Genomic DNA, 19,075 nt, shown 5'->3' with positions numbered 1-19,075 from the left:
TTCCATTTACCACATATCGAAATCCGATATCCTACTAAAGGCGAAATATCTATATAATGTTGCAGATCTCTCTATAGTGCGGTATTTTAAATATCCGAATGAATTGATCAAATTATATTTTCTCGTGGAAGAGACGAAGCAATCAACTTGAAGTATTACCGTTGCCGTATATCTTATTATGTGAGCTACACATTACGCTTTCGATAATTGAAATACGTACGACGACGATGTTGAATCCACGAATATCGGTGAGTAATCAGATTTGTATAATTATAATATTACATATAATATTTCTTAAAATGTGTCTGCTAAATCGAAACGACTTGTGTGCTAGATCAGATTTATATCAAGCACGTTTATATTTCGATTTATTTATTAATATATATTCTCAGATATTCAAAGAAAAAAATGTTATTTGTTTATATTGAAAATTGTATCTCTTCATCGGGACTGATTCAATGCACTTTGAATTTCGCGTCGTCTATATCTCGCGTCTGAAATCTAACCTAACGTAACCCTCTCCTGACCGGAATTTAATCTCGTAAAAGGGGGTTGGTGGGAAATAGAGCGACGTGAGGCGAGCTATGAAATCTGCGGGATATGACGTTGATTATTTCTGTGCGAGTCGAATGCGCTCGCCGTCGAAAGCAATCGCCGCTATCAGTCATGTTCAATCCGCCGTCCGTCGTTTGTGACGCGTATTTAATTAGCAAATTTTAATGGGGAAAGTCGTTTCGAGAAAAGAAGAAAAACGTCGCGAAAAGTGCCACCTGTCATCGTCATTTTTAGATTATATCGATCGTGTTCTTTTTTAATTTTCGCGAATAAACGGGATGCAGGAAAGACAATGCGCGAGACTAGACTCGAAAATAGCGAATCGCGACTCCAGGGAAAATGTTTTCGACACGACTCGCGAAAGAAAAGATGTTTGTTTGAAGAGAGATTTCACCGTTCCAAGTTAATTTACATTAGCTTGTTCCAAGTTTCAATTCGTGACTAAAACGCGCCCTCCTCTTCATTGTCTCGCTGAGCGAGAGATGAAGAACAAACAAAAAAGGAAACAGAACAGGACCTGAGGTCCTGCACCCGTGAAATACATACGTATAGGACATGTCCTTTGTAATTTAACTTTGTGCTACAATCAGTTAACTGTTATCATTAAGGGAAGTTACGACGACGTTAGCTGTTACGCTGTTAGCTGTTACGGATGAAGGATAGGTATATATCTGTCGCTTGATAAAGTCAGACGGATTCTATCGCGTTAGCTTACCAAAATTATTAGCTTAAAAATCGCGAAAACAAATGTTATATTTCGATAAACAGTGGCAATGGCGGTATTTGTCACGGACGAAAGTATTTTACATGCGGTAAAAAGCGGCAATAATTCAATTGCATCGGCTACAGTGAATTTCATAACGAAAATATTCCGTCGGTTAGAGTAAATACGAACGCGGGATTGCGAATTGACAAATATAATAATATCGTAATATATTGCATTATACATTATATATCGAGATTGAAAATATACTTGCTTACAGATTATCATTAAAAGATGAAAAATCGCAAATTTTATTATAGCGATACATTCGTGAAATATTATAATTGCCAGTTAAGTCGATATAAATACTTCATTCAATTAACAAATCGTTTTTCTGTTAATTTATTTGACCATAAGTAACGTTCCGTAAAATCTTGTTAAAAATATAAATGGCATTTAAAAATAATCCTGTCCGTATTTTCATGCACACATCTTTTTCGTTGACATTTTTAACGAGCTAATTGCGATGGAAATGGAAATTTTATAAAATAATAAATTGAAAAACTTTGGATGTGTCAATTTCGTGAAAATCTAAAACTCTTCGAGACATAAACGTGTCCGATGCAAAAATAGATTTATTATCAGGTATTAAATATCTCGATCAAACTGTCGATAATCGCAATCGTATTTTTAGTCCTTATTTGCCGACATGTCGCGAATACTGATTGCAATTTCTGCACAAGATACAAATAGCTGTTTTTCCACATATGTATGTATTGATTCGTCGACAGTTATACATTGCTAAAAGGCATTATTATAAAGCATATAAATAAGAATATAAAAGATTTATTTGCAGAGTGATAAACAGCTTCGCAAACATATATGTTTTTGCGTTGTCCCACAATTGCAGGGAAAAATAATTGCACTAAAAGCAATGCGACGCACTGCGACCATTCTATCTAAATGCTAAAAAAGTCGTTATGACCGCACTCGTTGCAGTTCAATTATAAGCAATTACGGCGAAATGGCATTTAGTAATTTCGTATAATATGGGATTAACTTGTTTTCGATTGACCTGACTGCAGTTTAAGTTATGAATGTATAACGTAACGTTTCTATTTGAATTTCTAACGTGAGGTTGCAAGCATCTTAAAAAGCATCTGGCTACTGACTACGATAGCGTGTAATTTTCATAAATTTCCATGGCTGTAGAAAATGTCTGCATATTAAACTAATTAAAAAGCACAAGTGAGATCTCGTGTAACATGAGTCCGTTATTATCAAAATTTGCGCAAGAGAGTCCGATAACGCTGATAATAAGAAGTTAAATCACGAGACATGGTATTGTTTATGCTAAAGTTAAAAGACAGCTGTTGAAAAAAATTTTAATCATATTTGTAAATATATTATATATTATTACATAAATAAATATATAAAAATTTTGAAATTTTATATTTTTGTCTTTTAAATTCCGCGTAAATGATCAATATATAATTATGATATAATTATTAATATTATTAATAATAAAAAACTAGATATGCCAAAATATATTATTTCTTCTATTAAAATAAAGATGTTTTAATTTTCGAAAAAAATCTTATCACATTTTGTTAAAGTAAAGCATTTTTTTAATAACAAATGTTTTCAATTTTTATTGTATTTTATGATCATTATGCGATATAAAATTTCATTAGATAAAATAATTTTCTTTAGAGAAAGATTTGCTGTACGGTATTAAATATTAATTGTTTTTACACATAGCTCTTTATTAAATATTAATTCGGACTTTCTTCGTAAAATTTTCGTGTTGCTTTTCGCCATCCAACGTTGCTTTTTATATTTTCATTTTTAATTACATGCCATTACATTGTTTGCTGATAAATACGACATTTGAGTTTGATATTTTTAAAATAAATTCAAAATACAGTGTTTATTGCAACATATTTGAATTTCGTCTCACTAATCGATTTGATCAAAATATTTAATGTAAAAATTTTTTTAAAAATAATTTTGCACTAAGAAAATTTTTGTAACGCATTACTTTTAGTTCAATTATGTTTTCATAATCTTTTTGATAAATTTTCATATATATTATACGCTGAATACAAATCTATCACTGAATCTTCTGTACCTGATATGTGGTATTTATCCTTTGCTTTACTACTGAATTGTGTCTGGCTATGTAACAGCGTTTACTACTATCTCATATACGAACTCCATTATAAACAATTAACAGAATATCTTCTACGATATAAATTGTTATTTACGTAACATATTGATTCTATCACTGCTACGAGATGCGTTATATTAGTATCGATGGCGATAATAATCTTCTATCCGATTACCTATCGTAAATAGCGATATTAATCCGAACTACAAGAGAAGAGGATCAGTATAAATTAATTTTAATTAATAAATTTTGACGAGACTTTCTAAATGTTCAATCAATGATTAAATGTTTAGTAATAATGCAACTTTAACAAATTAATCGCGATATATACAATATACGTAATATATATATCACAATTCACCTTTAATCAATCAATTAAATTTTAATAGACGGACCTATAGAAATTGGTAATAAAAATATCAAAAATTAATACGTGCAATTTTTCATCTTTTTTTTTACAAAAAGAAAGATTTTAATGTTTTTACATTCTGATTGCGTTGCGCGTTGCGACTTTATTTCACAGATGAAAACTATTCACTCGGAAATGATTCGCTATTCTGGCCATTTTTTTCGTCTACGCGTCCATTCACCCCGCGTTTTGCACGCTCGATAACGCGTAAAACTGATGTGCCTGGCACCCTTACCGCTAAAGTGTACGCGGTCCGACGGATATATACTTTATATATACTACTAACGGTAGGTACTCTAAATAGAAACGATGCAAACGTGCTGCTCTCTCTTTCCCTCTTTTTCTCTCTCTTTTCAATTGATTCGTTGTACACAAATTCATCTTTGCATATCCATGCATCGATTATCGAAGTTCCACAGCCTCATGCATTTCTTCCCCTCCGAATATTTCGTTGAATCACATGAGTTTCGCGCAGATAACTTTTTTCAGGGAGCAACTCTGAAAGCTTATTCAATTTTCTATGTCGGCAATCTGAACGCGCATCGTAATACCTGTGATACTGTTGTTGTTCCACCTGTCGCGCTCCTTTTTTCGAGTTCCATTTGTACTTGTCACGCAGTGTCAAAAACACGCGGGGATGAAATTTCTGCCACGTTCTTCGTTCCATCCGAGAACGGACATCTGTTTTAATTTTTATCTCGAGCCTTTAGCTCTCTCTTTCTTTTTTCTTTTTTCGTTTTTATTTATTTTCTCAATTTCGAGCGTTCTCTCTCGACAGAGGTACAAAAGTTGTTTGCCAGGTTCGACGTACGTGATTTTTAGAAAAAGCGCCAAATAATGCAAGAATTGTACAACATACTATATTTTTAAAAATTATTTTTTTATTCGAAACAATAGTTTTTTTCCAACATCGTGATAGTACTCGTGCAGTTTTCATCGATAAAACGTAAACGATAAAATCAATGATTGTCTCATGGAAATGATTTGTCATTATTTGTCGGTAGATCTAAGCGTATTATTCGGAAGTGAATATGTCTCTGGATTTGCAACACGTATCGTATCCTACGTGACGCGATATGTAATTTCATGACAATTTCTCGTTTTCCTCTAGAATGGGCATCGTGATCGATACAATCTCTATGATGGTATACCCTAGTGGTCACATTGTATACGAAATTGTCTCAACAACAATGTATAGTATTAGGCCTTATCCGCTTCAGGGGTTGACATTTCGTTCCAGGTCACTGATTCGATCCGCTTAATGATAATATTTTTGAAGAGATGACATTTTCGAGAAGCTCATCATACCTACTGTGACAAATCTTTTTATAACAAAACCTGATTATATAATACTGTATTATAAATGACAAAATGATCAAATAATGACAATGGAAATTAGTTTTTTTATCTATTTTTGAATATTCTACAGTTATATATAATTACATCTAAAGTAAAATATTTTGAGAAATGGAAAAACATTCAATCATTTTACACGTGAAATTTTCGTGCTCTTAATTATATTGACTTGCGCTCATATCAAAGTTCCATTTTATTTATACCATTGCTATTCTTGTCGCGCAGTTGCAACAAAAGACAGTTTTAATTACAGTAATTTTGTTACCTTATTCCTCGTCGGCACTGCTCTTTTTCAATTTTCGCGAGGATTTCCGTTTACTCGTTTGGTGCGTGGCGTCACTATTAAACTTACTTTTCTTCTACGCGAGCGATAAATTGGCACAGCCAATGATGAGGAACTGCTGGCGAAAGACGGATATTGAAATCGTCATATTTTCGTTCGAAAAAAGTTCGAATGCGAATATATCTTTCGCACGGAGAAAAGTCATCCGTTCGTAAGACGGTGAGTTCCGGAAATGATCCGCGGCATACAAACTTTGAATTCTCGAATCGCTGTCAAATTGACGTATTGATAGTATCAATGTTGTCCCGTGAGACTTCCCGCTTATTAAGACTCATTCGTATCCGAATGCGTGTATATGTATATTTATATAATATAGCACTGTATAGTACGACGACGAGCTTTATATACGCTGGAAGATATTTTTTTTTACACGAGGGACGCCAATAACACGCAAGCCATAAAACATTTTTACTGCACCAATGAAATCCGTACTCAAAGTAAAAATTTCGCTTTTGTTTTGTATCGTGCAATTTCGATCTCGCAATAAATCACGATTAAACATAACGTCCTTCGATACGAGATTTCTTCCGTTTTCTGGAATACAACGAATGCACGGTCGTGGAAATTGGCCGGGAGATTCATAAAAAATTTCTCTCGCTTCGAAAGTCGAGAAAAAGGGCTGCAAGGGCTCGACGCATATAACGGTCGTAAATTACGGTTTATGAGTTACATCTCCTCGCGTTCCCCTTTTGTTTTTGATTAATGTTTTAAAATGCGCAACGCGCGCATCGCCGCGCAAATTGCAGTCAGAAAGGATCAACCGGGAAGGACGCCAAACAGGCCAAGTCGATAAAATTGGACGTAAAGAACGTGCCCAGCGCGAAGAATGTAAATTCGATTTGGAGAGTCGTATTCCCATTGTCGACACTCTGCCGTGTATATGCCGTGTGGGTACGTTTACCCGAGTACAATATTTACGTGTCGCCGGGTCTTTGAGAGAACGTACAATGGTCCAAAGGACTGACCGCACGACGTGCCCGCAACGAGAATAAACCCTTTCGCGCCTCCAACTAGAATTAATTTGTCCTTTGCCATAATGTCCGCTAGACGTGTCCCGCATAATTCATTCGGACCTTTCAACTCGGTTGATCTAAAAATCACTTTAGCCACTTGGGTATTTCGAATGAAGTAAGTAAGATCCGTTTTGGAAAGTAAACAAAATAAAAAAATCAAACCGTTTTGGAAAGATTTTGGAACTTTCAATGTGATTCTTGTATGTATATTAAATTAAAATTTAATAATAAATGTAATAATATAATAATAAAAATTATTATATAATAATATAATAATATAATAGTAAAAATTTAATAATATAATTCAATAAAGTTTTTTATTGAATTATATTAGCATTAAGAACTGGGTCAATACTTGAAATTTAACAGATTTCTCTTAATAAAGTTCGAGGCGGCTTTTCTTTCATTATTATGTCGAAGGTGATCAATATTTAGCACAACTTTCCAATGTTTTATACTACATGTCTTTATACTAAGTACTTAAAAAGAAACTTGTCTTAGTTCTCTTTTACTTCAAAACTTATCCTATTAATTCTCTTGGACGCTAGAAAGCAATTACTTTTATGCCCACTGTACTTTCTCTGGGACGTGAGATCTTAACGAGACACTCTTAACTTTAATTGGAATCGTCTATCACTCATATTTACCCCTATCCTTATTATATATATTGCTAGAAAAATATTGTTTCTATATTAAAGAAAAACAGTGCAACAATGTTATATTATTTGTGATGTTGCGTCTCGAGTTCGGCCGGCGAAATAAAAGTAAATTAATTAGCTATAATCTACTATAGCAATACTTAATTAACATAAATAATAATAATAATTATATCTTAATTAGAATTGAGCAAATTTTTCCCGGCCACTCAAAATAAAAAGACGTTCTTGAATGTAAATTCGCCAGTTCGTTCATTGTCAGCTCGTATTCGACGAGATCTCTCGCTGCTTATTTTGCACAGTGTCATTTTACATCACATTAACGGGAAAATAACAGAGGGGAGTAATGAAGAGAGAGAGAGAGAACTCCGGCGCAGATTTTTTGCGATCGTTTTTCTTCGCCGCGCCTTAATGGAAGACGTCGGACGCGCGCGCAAGATTATTTGCCAAACAGTCTCGAAGAGCAGAAATCTTATCGGCGTTTCTGGTAACACTTTGTTACTTTTGTATAATGCGTCATGTATTCTTATTCATCTTTTATTTAATCATTTATTTAATTATTTTTCTCATAGACACATCCTTCTCTTCATTAATTTCACCTGAGGCGGAGCCTAGTTCTCTCTCATCGTTTACTTATAAGTCTCTATCGTGCTAATCAATTTGTAATGCTATTATTTAAAATTAGAGCCATAAAACCGGAGAATCTTATATGTCTCGCGTTAATTGGCGAAATTAATCTTTTCGTATTTATAGCGCGCGAAGATATCGCTAATGTCATTCGTCCAACTCTAAACGTTCCCTATATAATAGTGAATATTATATAATTATACAAACACAGAGGACGAAAATTCGAGAAATCGTGTTGATTAAAAAAACAAATTGCAGTTTAGATTTTCTATAGAAAGAGAATTGTCTGCGGATGCGCGATAACCTTTCTCGTCGGGAATTATTCTCAGTTAAACGGATTCGCAAGGTGACAGGAGTGAAACAGGAGTTTGTTCTGCTCGGATTTTGCGCCCCTTATCATGTCACGCTTTGTTACTATCAAAAGTGGATGAGCCGTAATCTCGCGCTGCAAGAAAATGAGACTCGCCTCGTTGCAGTATCTTTGACATTGCAGGTATCACATAGCGCGCGAAGATAATGCCAGGGTGCTTCATCTCCTCGCAAAACTTATTTATTTCTTTCCGCATTTTTGACGAGATTCGCGATGTTGACCTTGAATTTATCAGCACCGAATCAGTGTTATTTTTACGCGATATTTTTATGTTACACATAAAGAATATTATGAAAAAGATAAGGTAAAGAGAATCGCATTACAAAACTTAAGAATAGGATTTTAAGTTTTTTTTTTTTTATAAAAACTGGAAAAATTTTCCATGGAACTTTATTATAATATTTTCACTGAAATCGAATCTAAGGAACCGAGTCTTTGAAACGAAGCTTTTATTTCTTATATTTCACACACCAGTCTCTCTTTGCTTCTCATGAATATCGTACGTTATATGCGCCTCATTAGACAGGAAATTCTACCCGACTGCGACGGAATCCTTCTCGTACTGTAAACGTCATTATAGCCACAGGTGGTACTGACACATGAATGTTCATTATTATTTTCCAAACAGAAATATCACTTTACTGTACATACTCGGAACATTTTTTTGCAAATACAAGAGTATTATGTATTCATATATATATCTCTCTCATTATTCTTAGAATAATTATACAATATCATTATTAAAGTACGCAATAATATACTTACATATTGAATTTTTAAAAGCTTCTGAAAAAGTTACGCACAGATACATCCGCACTACGAATACGAAGAGATTAATCTCGTCAATGAACACGAAACATTTAAGAATCTCTGTTTTCACGTATTTGATTCTAAATCTAATGCCGATGCAGATCGCAAGTATTGCAAGAAGTCGCCGAATGACATATTTATGAAAAAAATAGAAAAAATCACTGGCTAAATTCTCATAGATCGGATTAAAAAAAAGGAATAACCGTTTATATCAATCTCTTTCTCCGTTGATGTTACAGGCGTCATCAGTGGCGGTGTGAGACATCGTCTGAGCGTCGGCTCCGCGTCCGCCCTGAGCTGCGGGGGCGAGAAATACATTAGGGGTGGAAGGACCGGCGACGGCCGAGCCGGGGGTGGCGGCAGGGAGAAGGAGGATGACACCAAGAGCGCGGAGAACGTGTCCAGGGGAGTTTTACCCTCAAGGCAGAGCCTCTTGGACCTCGTCAGCGGTAAATTCATGGGCCGACACACACCCACCCACCACTACTACCATCAGCAGCAGCAGCAGGTTGGTTACCGCCCGCGATCTCACGCGCGAGAGTAAAATATTCCTTTCGCTATCACACATTCGCCGGGAGGAAATATCCTGGCAAGGACGCGCGCGCATTTATCGAGCGCTCGACATCGGTCCACGAATATCTTCCTCGCCTCCCTCCCGCCAATCCGATTTTTAGCGAATAATTTTGCAATTCTATCTACGTCGAGAGAATTGGAGGATTCGACTGAAAAAGATCGCGCGCGCGGAAAGAACGAAATATATTTCTTTTACTACTTTTGTCACTCCTCGTTTGCCATATTTCAACTTTTTCTTGTTGTAAAAAATACAGAGTTCAAATTTTTTAACATGTTTTTAAGTAGCCACTGTACTGTCTTCTTTCTCGAGGAAACTTCTTAATTTATAGAATTCCAAGAAAATATTAAAAATTATTATCGAAAGATTTAGTTTTACACAATTTAATAAACTCTATACAATATATACATATAGGTATACTAAATATCGTATCTTTTAAAAAGATTTTCTGAAAGAATGCAATGACTGCGGACAAAATTGCGTTTGTTGTTATATATCCGACGAAAAACGAGATGGACGAAACGAGAAAGAATAGAGGACAGTGGAAGAATGAGAAAATAGAGGACAACTTTTTCCAACTTAGGCTTTATCAGCTAAATATTTCAGTCGAGATTATAACAGCAAAATAACCGTACCGTATTGTATTTATTTTCGCGAAAATATTATCATACACATATTCGGGCTTGTCGCAACAGGCATGTTTAATTCGACACGAGCTATTCGACGTAAAAAAAAGTAAAATAAAATAAAATCTGCGAGAACAATTTCACGAGCGGATAACAACGTTCGCTCCGTCTAGTATGCGTGACAACCGCATAGCAGCCATACCTCGGTGGTTCGAATGTTGCATGAATAAACCGGTGCGGAAAATATGTGCTACGAGAATCTCCGTGAAATATATGAAAAACAACCGGAACGGTTACACATATGTACAGCCAAAATATGGATATATGTGTTAATCAACCGGCATTGTTGTTTCGGTCGCGCGAAAACCAGCGACTTCCAATGAAATTACTTATGAAAAGGATAATTTATAATATTTATGGTTAATCTTCGTCAATTTATAAAGGGGATTAGCCATCTAAGCTTACGACATATATTTTCTATATTTGTACAATATATCTATATTTATACAGTATATTAATACTGTACTATAAAAGACAGAAAGAAAAATCTACGTAGAGATCGCATGTAGCATTTTTATGCGCGCACCATCTGTATCTATGAGATAACGGCGTGACGCTTTGTGCATCCTAATTGGAGCAGGTATATTCTGTGTCGCAGCGATACTTCAGTTCGTCACGTGACTCGCTTCAAGGAGGATACGTGAACCGGGGTGCAAGCGAGCTCGATCTGAGCCGCAAGTCGAGAAGAAGGGACCACCTGAGGGGCAGATTCAAGCTGCCGTATACAGTTGCGCTCACGCCTTCGCGTGACCAATCGCACCTGCACACACCGGCGTCGGTCAATCATCTCAGCAACAGCAGCTGCAACGGCACCGAAACGTGAGTACTTCATTGGCAAGCAATCGCGAACGATCGATTGAGAATATTTCAATTATCGTAGGATATCAATTTTCGTTATACATATCCCTCAATGGCCATTCTTTTCCGTATCTCGATATCGAAGGAAACGGATATTCGCGGAAAAATTCAATTTCATGCTAATTCCCCTCTTTATGGGAGGCCATTTCCACAATGAAAATTCAAGAAAATGAATATAACGAAGAAATCTGCGTAGAGGAAAGGGTCATAAATATTCAAGCGACTTCTTGCGGATTTGATACCATTGGGCGGCGTTCTCTGCGTTTTGTTAAAGAGCGCTTAATTGTAGCGCTAGGATTTTCTTTAATTAGAAATATCTCCAGGGGAGGAAGGACACGGAGAATCATCGAGAGCAATGCAATATTGCGAAAGTTTTTCTGTAAACAATAGAAATTCTTTTTTAATTTAGCGAAACCAAAACCGTGCGTTATATACAAATGTGTACGCACTTTTTTTTTTATTGTCGCGACACTGTCAACATGGTATTTTTTTACATTGATACGCGAATTTTTGCGTATACAGTGCAAATAGTAACGAAAAAATGGACGGCCATGTCCGCACACAACCGCGACATCAGTTCGAAGACGAGAGTAATTAATCAGCGTTTGTTCGCTGAATTTTTGTCTCAGAAGGTACACGGCTCAGCAACAGCAACAACAACGTGGTAGTAGAGGTTTTCCGGGGCAACCTGGATCGAGGAATTTTCGCACGGGCGCGCCAAACTGGTCCTTCATCTTCGATCCTGCGGGACGCCTCTGTTACTATTGGTCGATGGTGGTTTCCCTTGCCTTTCTTTACAACTTCTGGGTGATCATCTATAGATTTGCCTTCCAGGAGATCAATGGTTAGTTCATGCGCTTATGATTTCGATTTCCGCGCTCGTAGGAGCATCTTATATTTTATCAGGACATGATAAGATCCGAATCGAGAATTCTCAAGCGGCACATTAATATATCTTCTTGCAAAATTAATTGAATCGTAAAAATGAAACAGATTTTAGAGAGGTTTAATTTTTTATTATTACACACACGCTAGACGTTTCTGAATTCCAATTTATTTTAATAAAAAATAAAAAGTGTAGAATCTAAGATTAAAATATATCATTATATATATATATATATATATAAAATTCTTCTGTGAAAAGCTCCAAGTACAAAATTATTAAATTACGTTGTAATTATTAAATTATGTTGTAATATTCGCGCTTTGATTTATTCATATAAAAGCATTTTTAAGTGAATAGCTTTTAATAATACTTTACATATCCGAGAGTTTTGAACAATTTTATCAAATGAATTAGATTTTTGTTAAAACACTCACAATTTTAATGAAAATTTTAATTCTTCCTTTAATTGCATGTCAAAGCAAGCACTTAACTATAATTTATAAAACAATGCATAAAATACGCAAATTAAATAGAAAGGCACCACTGAAATATTTCGCATATATGCAGAATATTATAGAAGCCGCATTTTTCCAATCACAAGTATAAAAAGCTGGACTAAAAATAGTGACAATCAATACGGAGGCATCAATAGCTGATAATTAATTATAAGCGATTGAAAATGAAAAGATTTTATATTTCAAAAATATATGCAATTTTTACAAGAGAGAAGGACAGTTCATAAGGAACATCTTTATAATTTTTAAAAAAGAATTATCAAACTGTTTGTAATAAAAATTAATTACAAAATATGTATATTGTTTATATTGAAATGGGCATTCTTTTGCTTGCGAATGCAGGGGACACTCGTTGGGTGTGGTTTTGCCTGGACTACTTCTCGGATTTTTTATACGTGCTCGACATAATATTTCACATTCGAACGGGATACTTGGAAGACGGTGTGCTGCAAACCGACGCCACGAAATTGAGAAACCATTACACGAACAGCACCACGTTTTACATAGACATCCTGTGCCTGCTGCCCCTCGACTTTTTATACTTATCTATAGGATTTAACAGTATGCTGCGAAGTTTTAGACTCGTCAAAATTTACCGGTAATTATCATTCAATCCTCTATCTTTTATAATTATTCTAGCTTATTAATTAAATAAAACAAAAAAATTTTAATTGCAAATTTATCATTTTATGCTATATTTTATTAATTGTGTTTATTTGTATGTATATAATATTATATTTTTTTATAACATAATTATAAATTTTATGCATGATGCATGATATTTGAAAAAAGAAATTGATTTTTAGTGCGGAATTAAATGGAGTGCCACGAATTGGAACATTTTTTTTTTAAATAAATCTTTTATATCATAAGAGATTCTCGCGCAACAAATTTATTTTCAACGATTAAGATATATTGATTGGTGAAAATCGAGTACAGTCATTACTGCGAATTTCTTGCCTCGTCTCAACCATCGTAATTGATTTCGGATATATAAATAGTTCAGATTTCTGCTCGAGAAATATCGGAATTTATTTGAAGTCGAGAGTCGAGATTGAAAAGGATTGCGAAAGTTCGTTTAAGATCACAATAACATGGTGCTGATTTCTTTCGCACGTGAATGTTTACATTCCAATACAAACATCGACGATCTAGAAATACCGCAAAAGAACATACGACGAATAAATGTTGTGTCTCAATGTTATCATTCCTCAGTAGCAATACGGTGCGCCAGAAAGAAGCATGGCTTTTTCTGTGTGTGTATCTCCGACAAATCAATGACTTATCGTCAAACAATGTTCCGTAAAATCTGATTTCGTCGAAGAACAATGATTCACCAGTCGGAACGTCCATGTTCTCATTTATTCCTAAATAACCGTGTCTCATTCTCATCTAACGTTGACATTGGACGCGATATGTGTATTAAGCAAACGGAACTCGGAATCAGACGACCGTATTTAGTGATAAATGGTGGCAGTGAGAACATGGACCGCATAGTATGAACGCATTTACGAAGAGTAATGATAGCGTTGGAAGGAAGAGAGAAAGAAAGAATACCACAGAAAATAAGATTGAAGATTTAATAACGCGATTCTCTTTCTTTAATAACAAGAATTCTACTTTCGATAATTTGGCAAAACTTAATCTTTATCTCTAGTATTGAGAGAACAGTCGATAGATTAAGAAATCGTCAAATGTTGAAATAAAATTCAAAATAGCGAAACTTGTGCATTTTTCGCTCTAGTGTTTTCCTTCTTCCAGCGTTCTTCTTCCATAGTTTATACTATAAATCATTGATTGCAATCGTTCCAATCGCTGCACCGCGTTACATCATAAATCGTGAAATCGTGTGTCAATACGATGGAAACTCGCCGCACTCGAAAATAATAAATAAAAAAAAGAGACATATTTTAACCTGTTGATGACTGGATTCTTCATCATATGCGCGAAGATTAAAAAAAAAAGAAACGAACATTCATTGCGCTCCACGTGATTCTCGCCGCTTGGAACGTCCTAAAAGGAATTCCAAAATTTATGACGCCCCCCGACCATATCGGAATTTTCACCAATTTTCTCGACCCGCTTTCTCCGTCTCTGACGCAGGTTCTGGGCGTTCATGGACAGGACCGAGCGACACACAAACTACCCGAATTTGTTTCGCTCCACCTCCTTGATACATTATTTACTGGTGATCTTTCACTGGAACGGATGCCTCTATCACATTATTCATAAGAACAACGGCTTCGGCAGTAAGAATTGGGTGTTCAGCGACTCCGAGACGGCGGACGTTGTCAAGCAATATCTGCAGAGCTACTACTGGTGTACTCTTGCCCTAACGACCATCGGTGATCTGCCCAAGTATTTATTTATTTATTTACGCGCCTATGTTATTGCATATACGGGATGTATATAAGCTTGAATGAGAATTTACTTTACATTGTTGACAGAATCAGATCAATTTTTCTCGTTGCATGAAGGAAATCTCGTGAAAATAATATTTACATATGCATATGCAAACTTTTATTCGTTTAGGTAAATTTATTTTATTCATGCTGTTTTATTTTTATATACAACAAAATTTATTTAACTTTGTCAATTGCATATAAAATAAATATGTAACATGATATATGTTAAATTCGTTTTGTGCCGGATACAAAGGAACAAATGGAAAAAAAGGAAATTTTGTTATGTTCGCCATCGAAAAACATATTATACAGTAATTTGACATGATAATCCCTCACCGGCTATTATTTTAGAATATATATATATATATATATTTTTTTTTTTTTTTTTTTTTCAAAAAAACTGCACGAAAACCACGCGAGTAACTTTTACGCTATTATGATATGCATTATACTTAAATCGATATGCATATAGATTGCAGTAAAAACGTATGAAGTACACACGCAGTCCCGAGACTGTTAAATAACAATTTTTTTCTTTTTTGTATCACGTTCGTGCTCCTAGTGCACGAGGGTCCGAGATCATTAACTATAAGCATAACATTTCGCACGTATTCTCGCATTCACGTAATCACGTTCCAAATTTAATTTTTAATAAAAAACGATAGACAAATCGTCACTGTTCTGTTATAATGCTACAATATCTACACCTCGTAAGTGTGTTGCTTTTACGAAAATCGATGACAATACGTGCCCGAAATATCCAAATTCAACCATCCAAAATAAAAATATCCAGCTCAAATTGCCAGAAAAACAAACAGATAATCGAATTGATGTATTTTTGGCGGTATTTAGATTCTGCGATGCAACATTGAAAATATATCACGATTACTATCACGATTCTCTTTAATAACGTTTATTTTAACTTTGCGTATATTCGCCGTTTCTGAATTCGTTATATTTTACGTTTGAAAGTCACAGAATATTTTAATTGCGTTTATATTTATTGAAATACAAAATCATTACCTCACATAAGTTGATTAAAATCAAACAAGAATCACATAAACGGGAAACCAAAAAGCATCGACAGATAGCGAGTAAATAAATCGATATTTTTGTTGGCAATTAAAATAGAGAAATTCATAAAAGGGAAAGAAAACATTGGCGACATTTCAATATATTTATTGGACAAAGAATTTCCGTTCGCAAGCAGTTTTCATTCCCTACTTGATTCGAAACAACGCCTACGGTGAATAAATAATTAATGAAGGTACAAAGTGCCATTTTATTGCATTGTTAAAGAAACTGTTATTTCTATTCCATTCTATACTTAGTATGCATTAAAAAATATTTGCGTAAAATGGTCGCTTTACCTTTAAAAGGGATTTGAAAGTGATGTGAGAAGCAGAAAACGCACATGTTAGTCGAAAAAGTCGTTAATAGATATTTCTTCTGTTCTCCTTTTCAGACCGAGGAGTAAGGGCGAATATCTCTTTGTGATTTGTCAGCTGTTCTTCGGTCTGCTGTTATTCGCAACTGTGCTGGGTCACGTCGCAAACATCGTCACTTCTGTCAGCGCGGCGCGGAAGGAGTTTCAGGGTGAGTCAAGTTCAAATTCCTCGCATGCACCTCCTTTACATTAGCTTGCCGATCGTACTTGCAACTTTCCGAGCGAAATTTATTCGACGAAAGCAAAGTAACATCGGCCATCGTTTCTTCTCTTTTTTGTGATTCACAAGCAGCGTCGAATTTTATTACGACGCGCTCGAATTCTGATCGTATTTTATGAAATTTTACTCCAATCCTGCCATATATCGAAAAAAGCAAAAATAGAGAACTCACGAAGATATTCATCTCCTAGTTCGTGACTGTAAATAATTCGGCACACGTGATACGCTTTACGGCGCGCGAAACGAGATTTATGATTTTCATTCGACGCGTAAAACAAGTCACGACAGTTCGCTAAGTTCATATGCTACGTTTGCACGACGGCAGCAGTTACTCAACCAAAGTGCTCGAATAAGGTGAATCAGAGCGCAAAGTATCACACTGGTATTAGCGCGTGTGTTAATCGAGTTTCTATTTCCAAAGTTTACGAGCTAACTTGACACAACAGATTTGGCTAGGAGGAATTACACGAATTACGAATATGAGAAAACAATATCTATGTCATTGTGTTATAAATGAAGAGATAAGTCTGAAATTCGTGTGAAAATAATTTACTCGGTGCATTTATATAATATATAGAAAGAAATACATCTTTTGGCACAAATGTGAAACAATAACGTAAGTAATTCAAGCTTTTGTGCAACTGAATAAGTTTTTACAATACAAGGTTGTGCATTTTGTATCTCTCGAAATGTACGGTAAAATATGGCTTTACCCCTTCGCCGCTCGTTCCAAGTCGTTCGGATTATATTGACTTGGCAAACCGCCACCCCGAAGGACCGCGTCCCTTGTCCTTTCGGCCCTTCCGTGCCCTTTCCGTGCCGTTCCATCGCGCGAAGGGACACGATAAATAACTGCATTTTCAATTAACGCCGAGCAGGAAATGGACACTTCGTTCCGCGTCTGAAACCCGTTTTAATTACGCCGCATCGTAGTTTCGCCGCGTTCGCATTTCCGCCCTTACACCTTCGTTATTTCACGATTCACCGGACCGCTCTCTGCGCGCTCTCTTTCCGCAAAATGCACGATTCGGTGGTGCGTTTTTGGCACAAAAAGCGAGCGCGCGATCGGCGTAATGATCATTTTAATCCGAGTACTCGCGTTTTCGTGTCTTTTAACGTGTCGAAATTTTTCCGCTCTTCCTCCTCCATATATATATATATGTATATATATATATATATATTTTTACATATGATTATTTCTTAAATAATTTGCAACAGATCGCGTATAAACGCGCTTAAATTATTTCTGTTCAGACATGTTCATGTAATAATTAATTTTATATAAACGTACATACAAAATAATTTACTGCAATATAATGCAATACTATTTTCTTACATGTTATTACGTGTATTAAATTGTATTTGTTTTATTGCAGTAATTATTTTATTATAATAATATAAATATAAATTAAAATGCAAAAAGAATTAATTAGATTAACGATTGATTTACATAAATCAATCAAACATAATATTATTTACAAAATAACAACGATAAGCCTCAATCGATTATTTGCGGAATTTCCGATCTTAACTGACATATGCGATTAGTGTATAAATGGCATTTGCAAGGTTAACGTTAATCGAATTTAAGCGAGTACTCCTGGATTAACGCGACTTTCGTTCCGCTAAAGCGCGACACATCCTGTTACAACAATAACCGTCGACGCTTGTAGCTTCCCTTGGCATTGTATCGCACGCCAGAACTGTGAAAGATATAACCGAGAAATCCATTGTACAGGTAAGCTTCTTGCGGCGTTCGATTACCGTAAAGTATAGGATATTTTTACTAGGATATTTTACAATATTATTTTATAGCTTTATATCTTCTACCTTTCTGTTTGAAAAAATAAGAAAAATCTATCTGGATGTTTCATCCTAAAACATTTGACAAAATTGAATTTAACATAACAGTTAAATTTATTTTATTTGCTATTTATTACTGATGCACTTAATTTTTTTTTCTAATAGAATCAGCGTTTAAACACGCATAAAAAGAACGCATTATATATAATATCTCGATAGTGAAAGATGTGGAAATAGCATTTGTCACAATTATGGCTTCTATCTCACCGATTAAGATCCTTTCTAAAGGGTTTGTAAATCCCTTGACCCTCGTAGAGCAAGGAAAACTGATAGAATCGATGTTTAATAACGGTCTCGGGATTCGTTGAAGAGGCAGAGCGCGCACTCGCGTTATCTCCACATATTTATGGAAAATTTACTTGACATAATGATGTAAGAATGTGGTGAAAATTTACGATTTGAAAAAATCACACACACGTTAATTTTAATTCTAATATTTATTTCATTTTAATATCGATTTATACACATTCATATCGATATTAAACAATAGTTTTAAAACGAAAAATTATACTGCTATAAAAGTAAACGCATATATAAAATCTCATTGCATCGTATACGCATAAGTCGTGATTCCTTATCTCTTAATATTGCAAAATGTAATGGAAATGTCAA

General features: G+C 35.0%; 1 protein-coding gene across 5 annotated transcripts in view; it reads left to right on the top strand.

Annotated features, from left to right (window-relative positions):
• LOC145937177 (cyclic nucleotide-gated channel alpha-3) overlaps nucleotides 1–19,075 on the top strand; it is a 163,600-nt gene that overhangs the window by 76,021 nt on the left and 68,504 nt on the right. For 2 of the 5 annotated variants that reach the window (XM_083040090.1, XM_083040088.1), the window contains exons 2-8: nucleotides 66–248; nucleotides 9,252–9,520; nucleotides 10,850–11,088; nucleotides 11,757–11,971; nucleotides 12,871–13,126; nucleotides 14,632–14,886; nucleotides 16,399–16,529. In XM_083040090.1, the coding sequence (XP_082896216.1) occupies nucleotides 9,470–9,520; nucleotides 10,850–11,088; nucleotides 11,757–11,971; nucleotides 12,871–13,126; nucleotides 14,632–14,886; nucleotides 16,399–16,529 (1,147 nt within the window). In that variant the 5' untranslated portion in view covers nucleotides 66–248; nucleotides 9,252–9,469. The remainder of the gene's footprint in view (nucleotides 1–65; nucleotides 249–9,251; nucleotides 9,521–10,849; nucleotides 11,089–11,756; nucleotides 11,972–12,870; nucleotides 13,127–14,631; nucleotides 14,887–16,398; nucleotides 16,530–19,075) is intronic. The other 3 variants (XM_083040089.1, XM_083040091.1, XM_083040087.1) reach the window with 3 other exon arrangements.

Source organism: Prenolepis imparis, unplaced genomic scaffold (genome assembly GCF_030444845.1).
Source record: "Prenolepis imparis isolate NDT839.2.m4 unplaced genomic scaffold, iyPreImpa1.0 SCAF_6, whole genome shotgun sequence".
Lineage (NCBI taxonomy): Eukaryota > Metazoa > Arthropoda > Insecta > Hymenoptera > Formicidae > Prenolepis > Prenolepis imparis.
The sequence above is the reverse complement of the archived record's forward strand: the minus strand, read 5'-3'. Positions and strand labels throughout refer to the sequence as shown.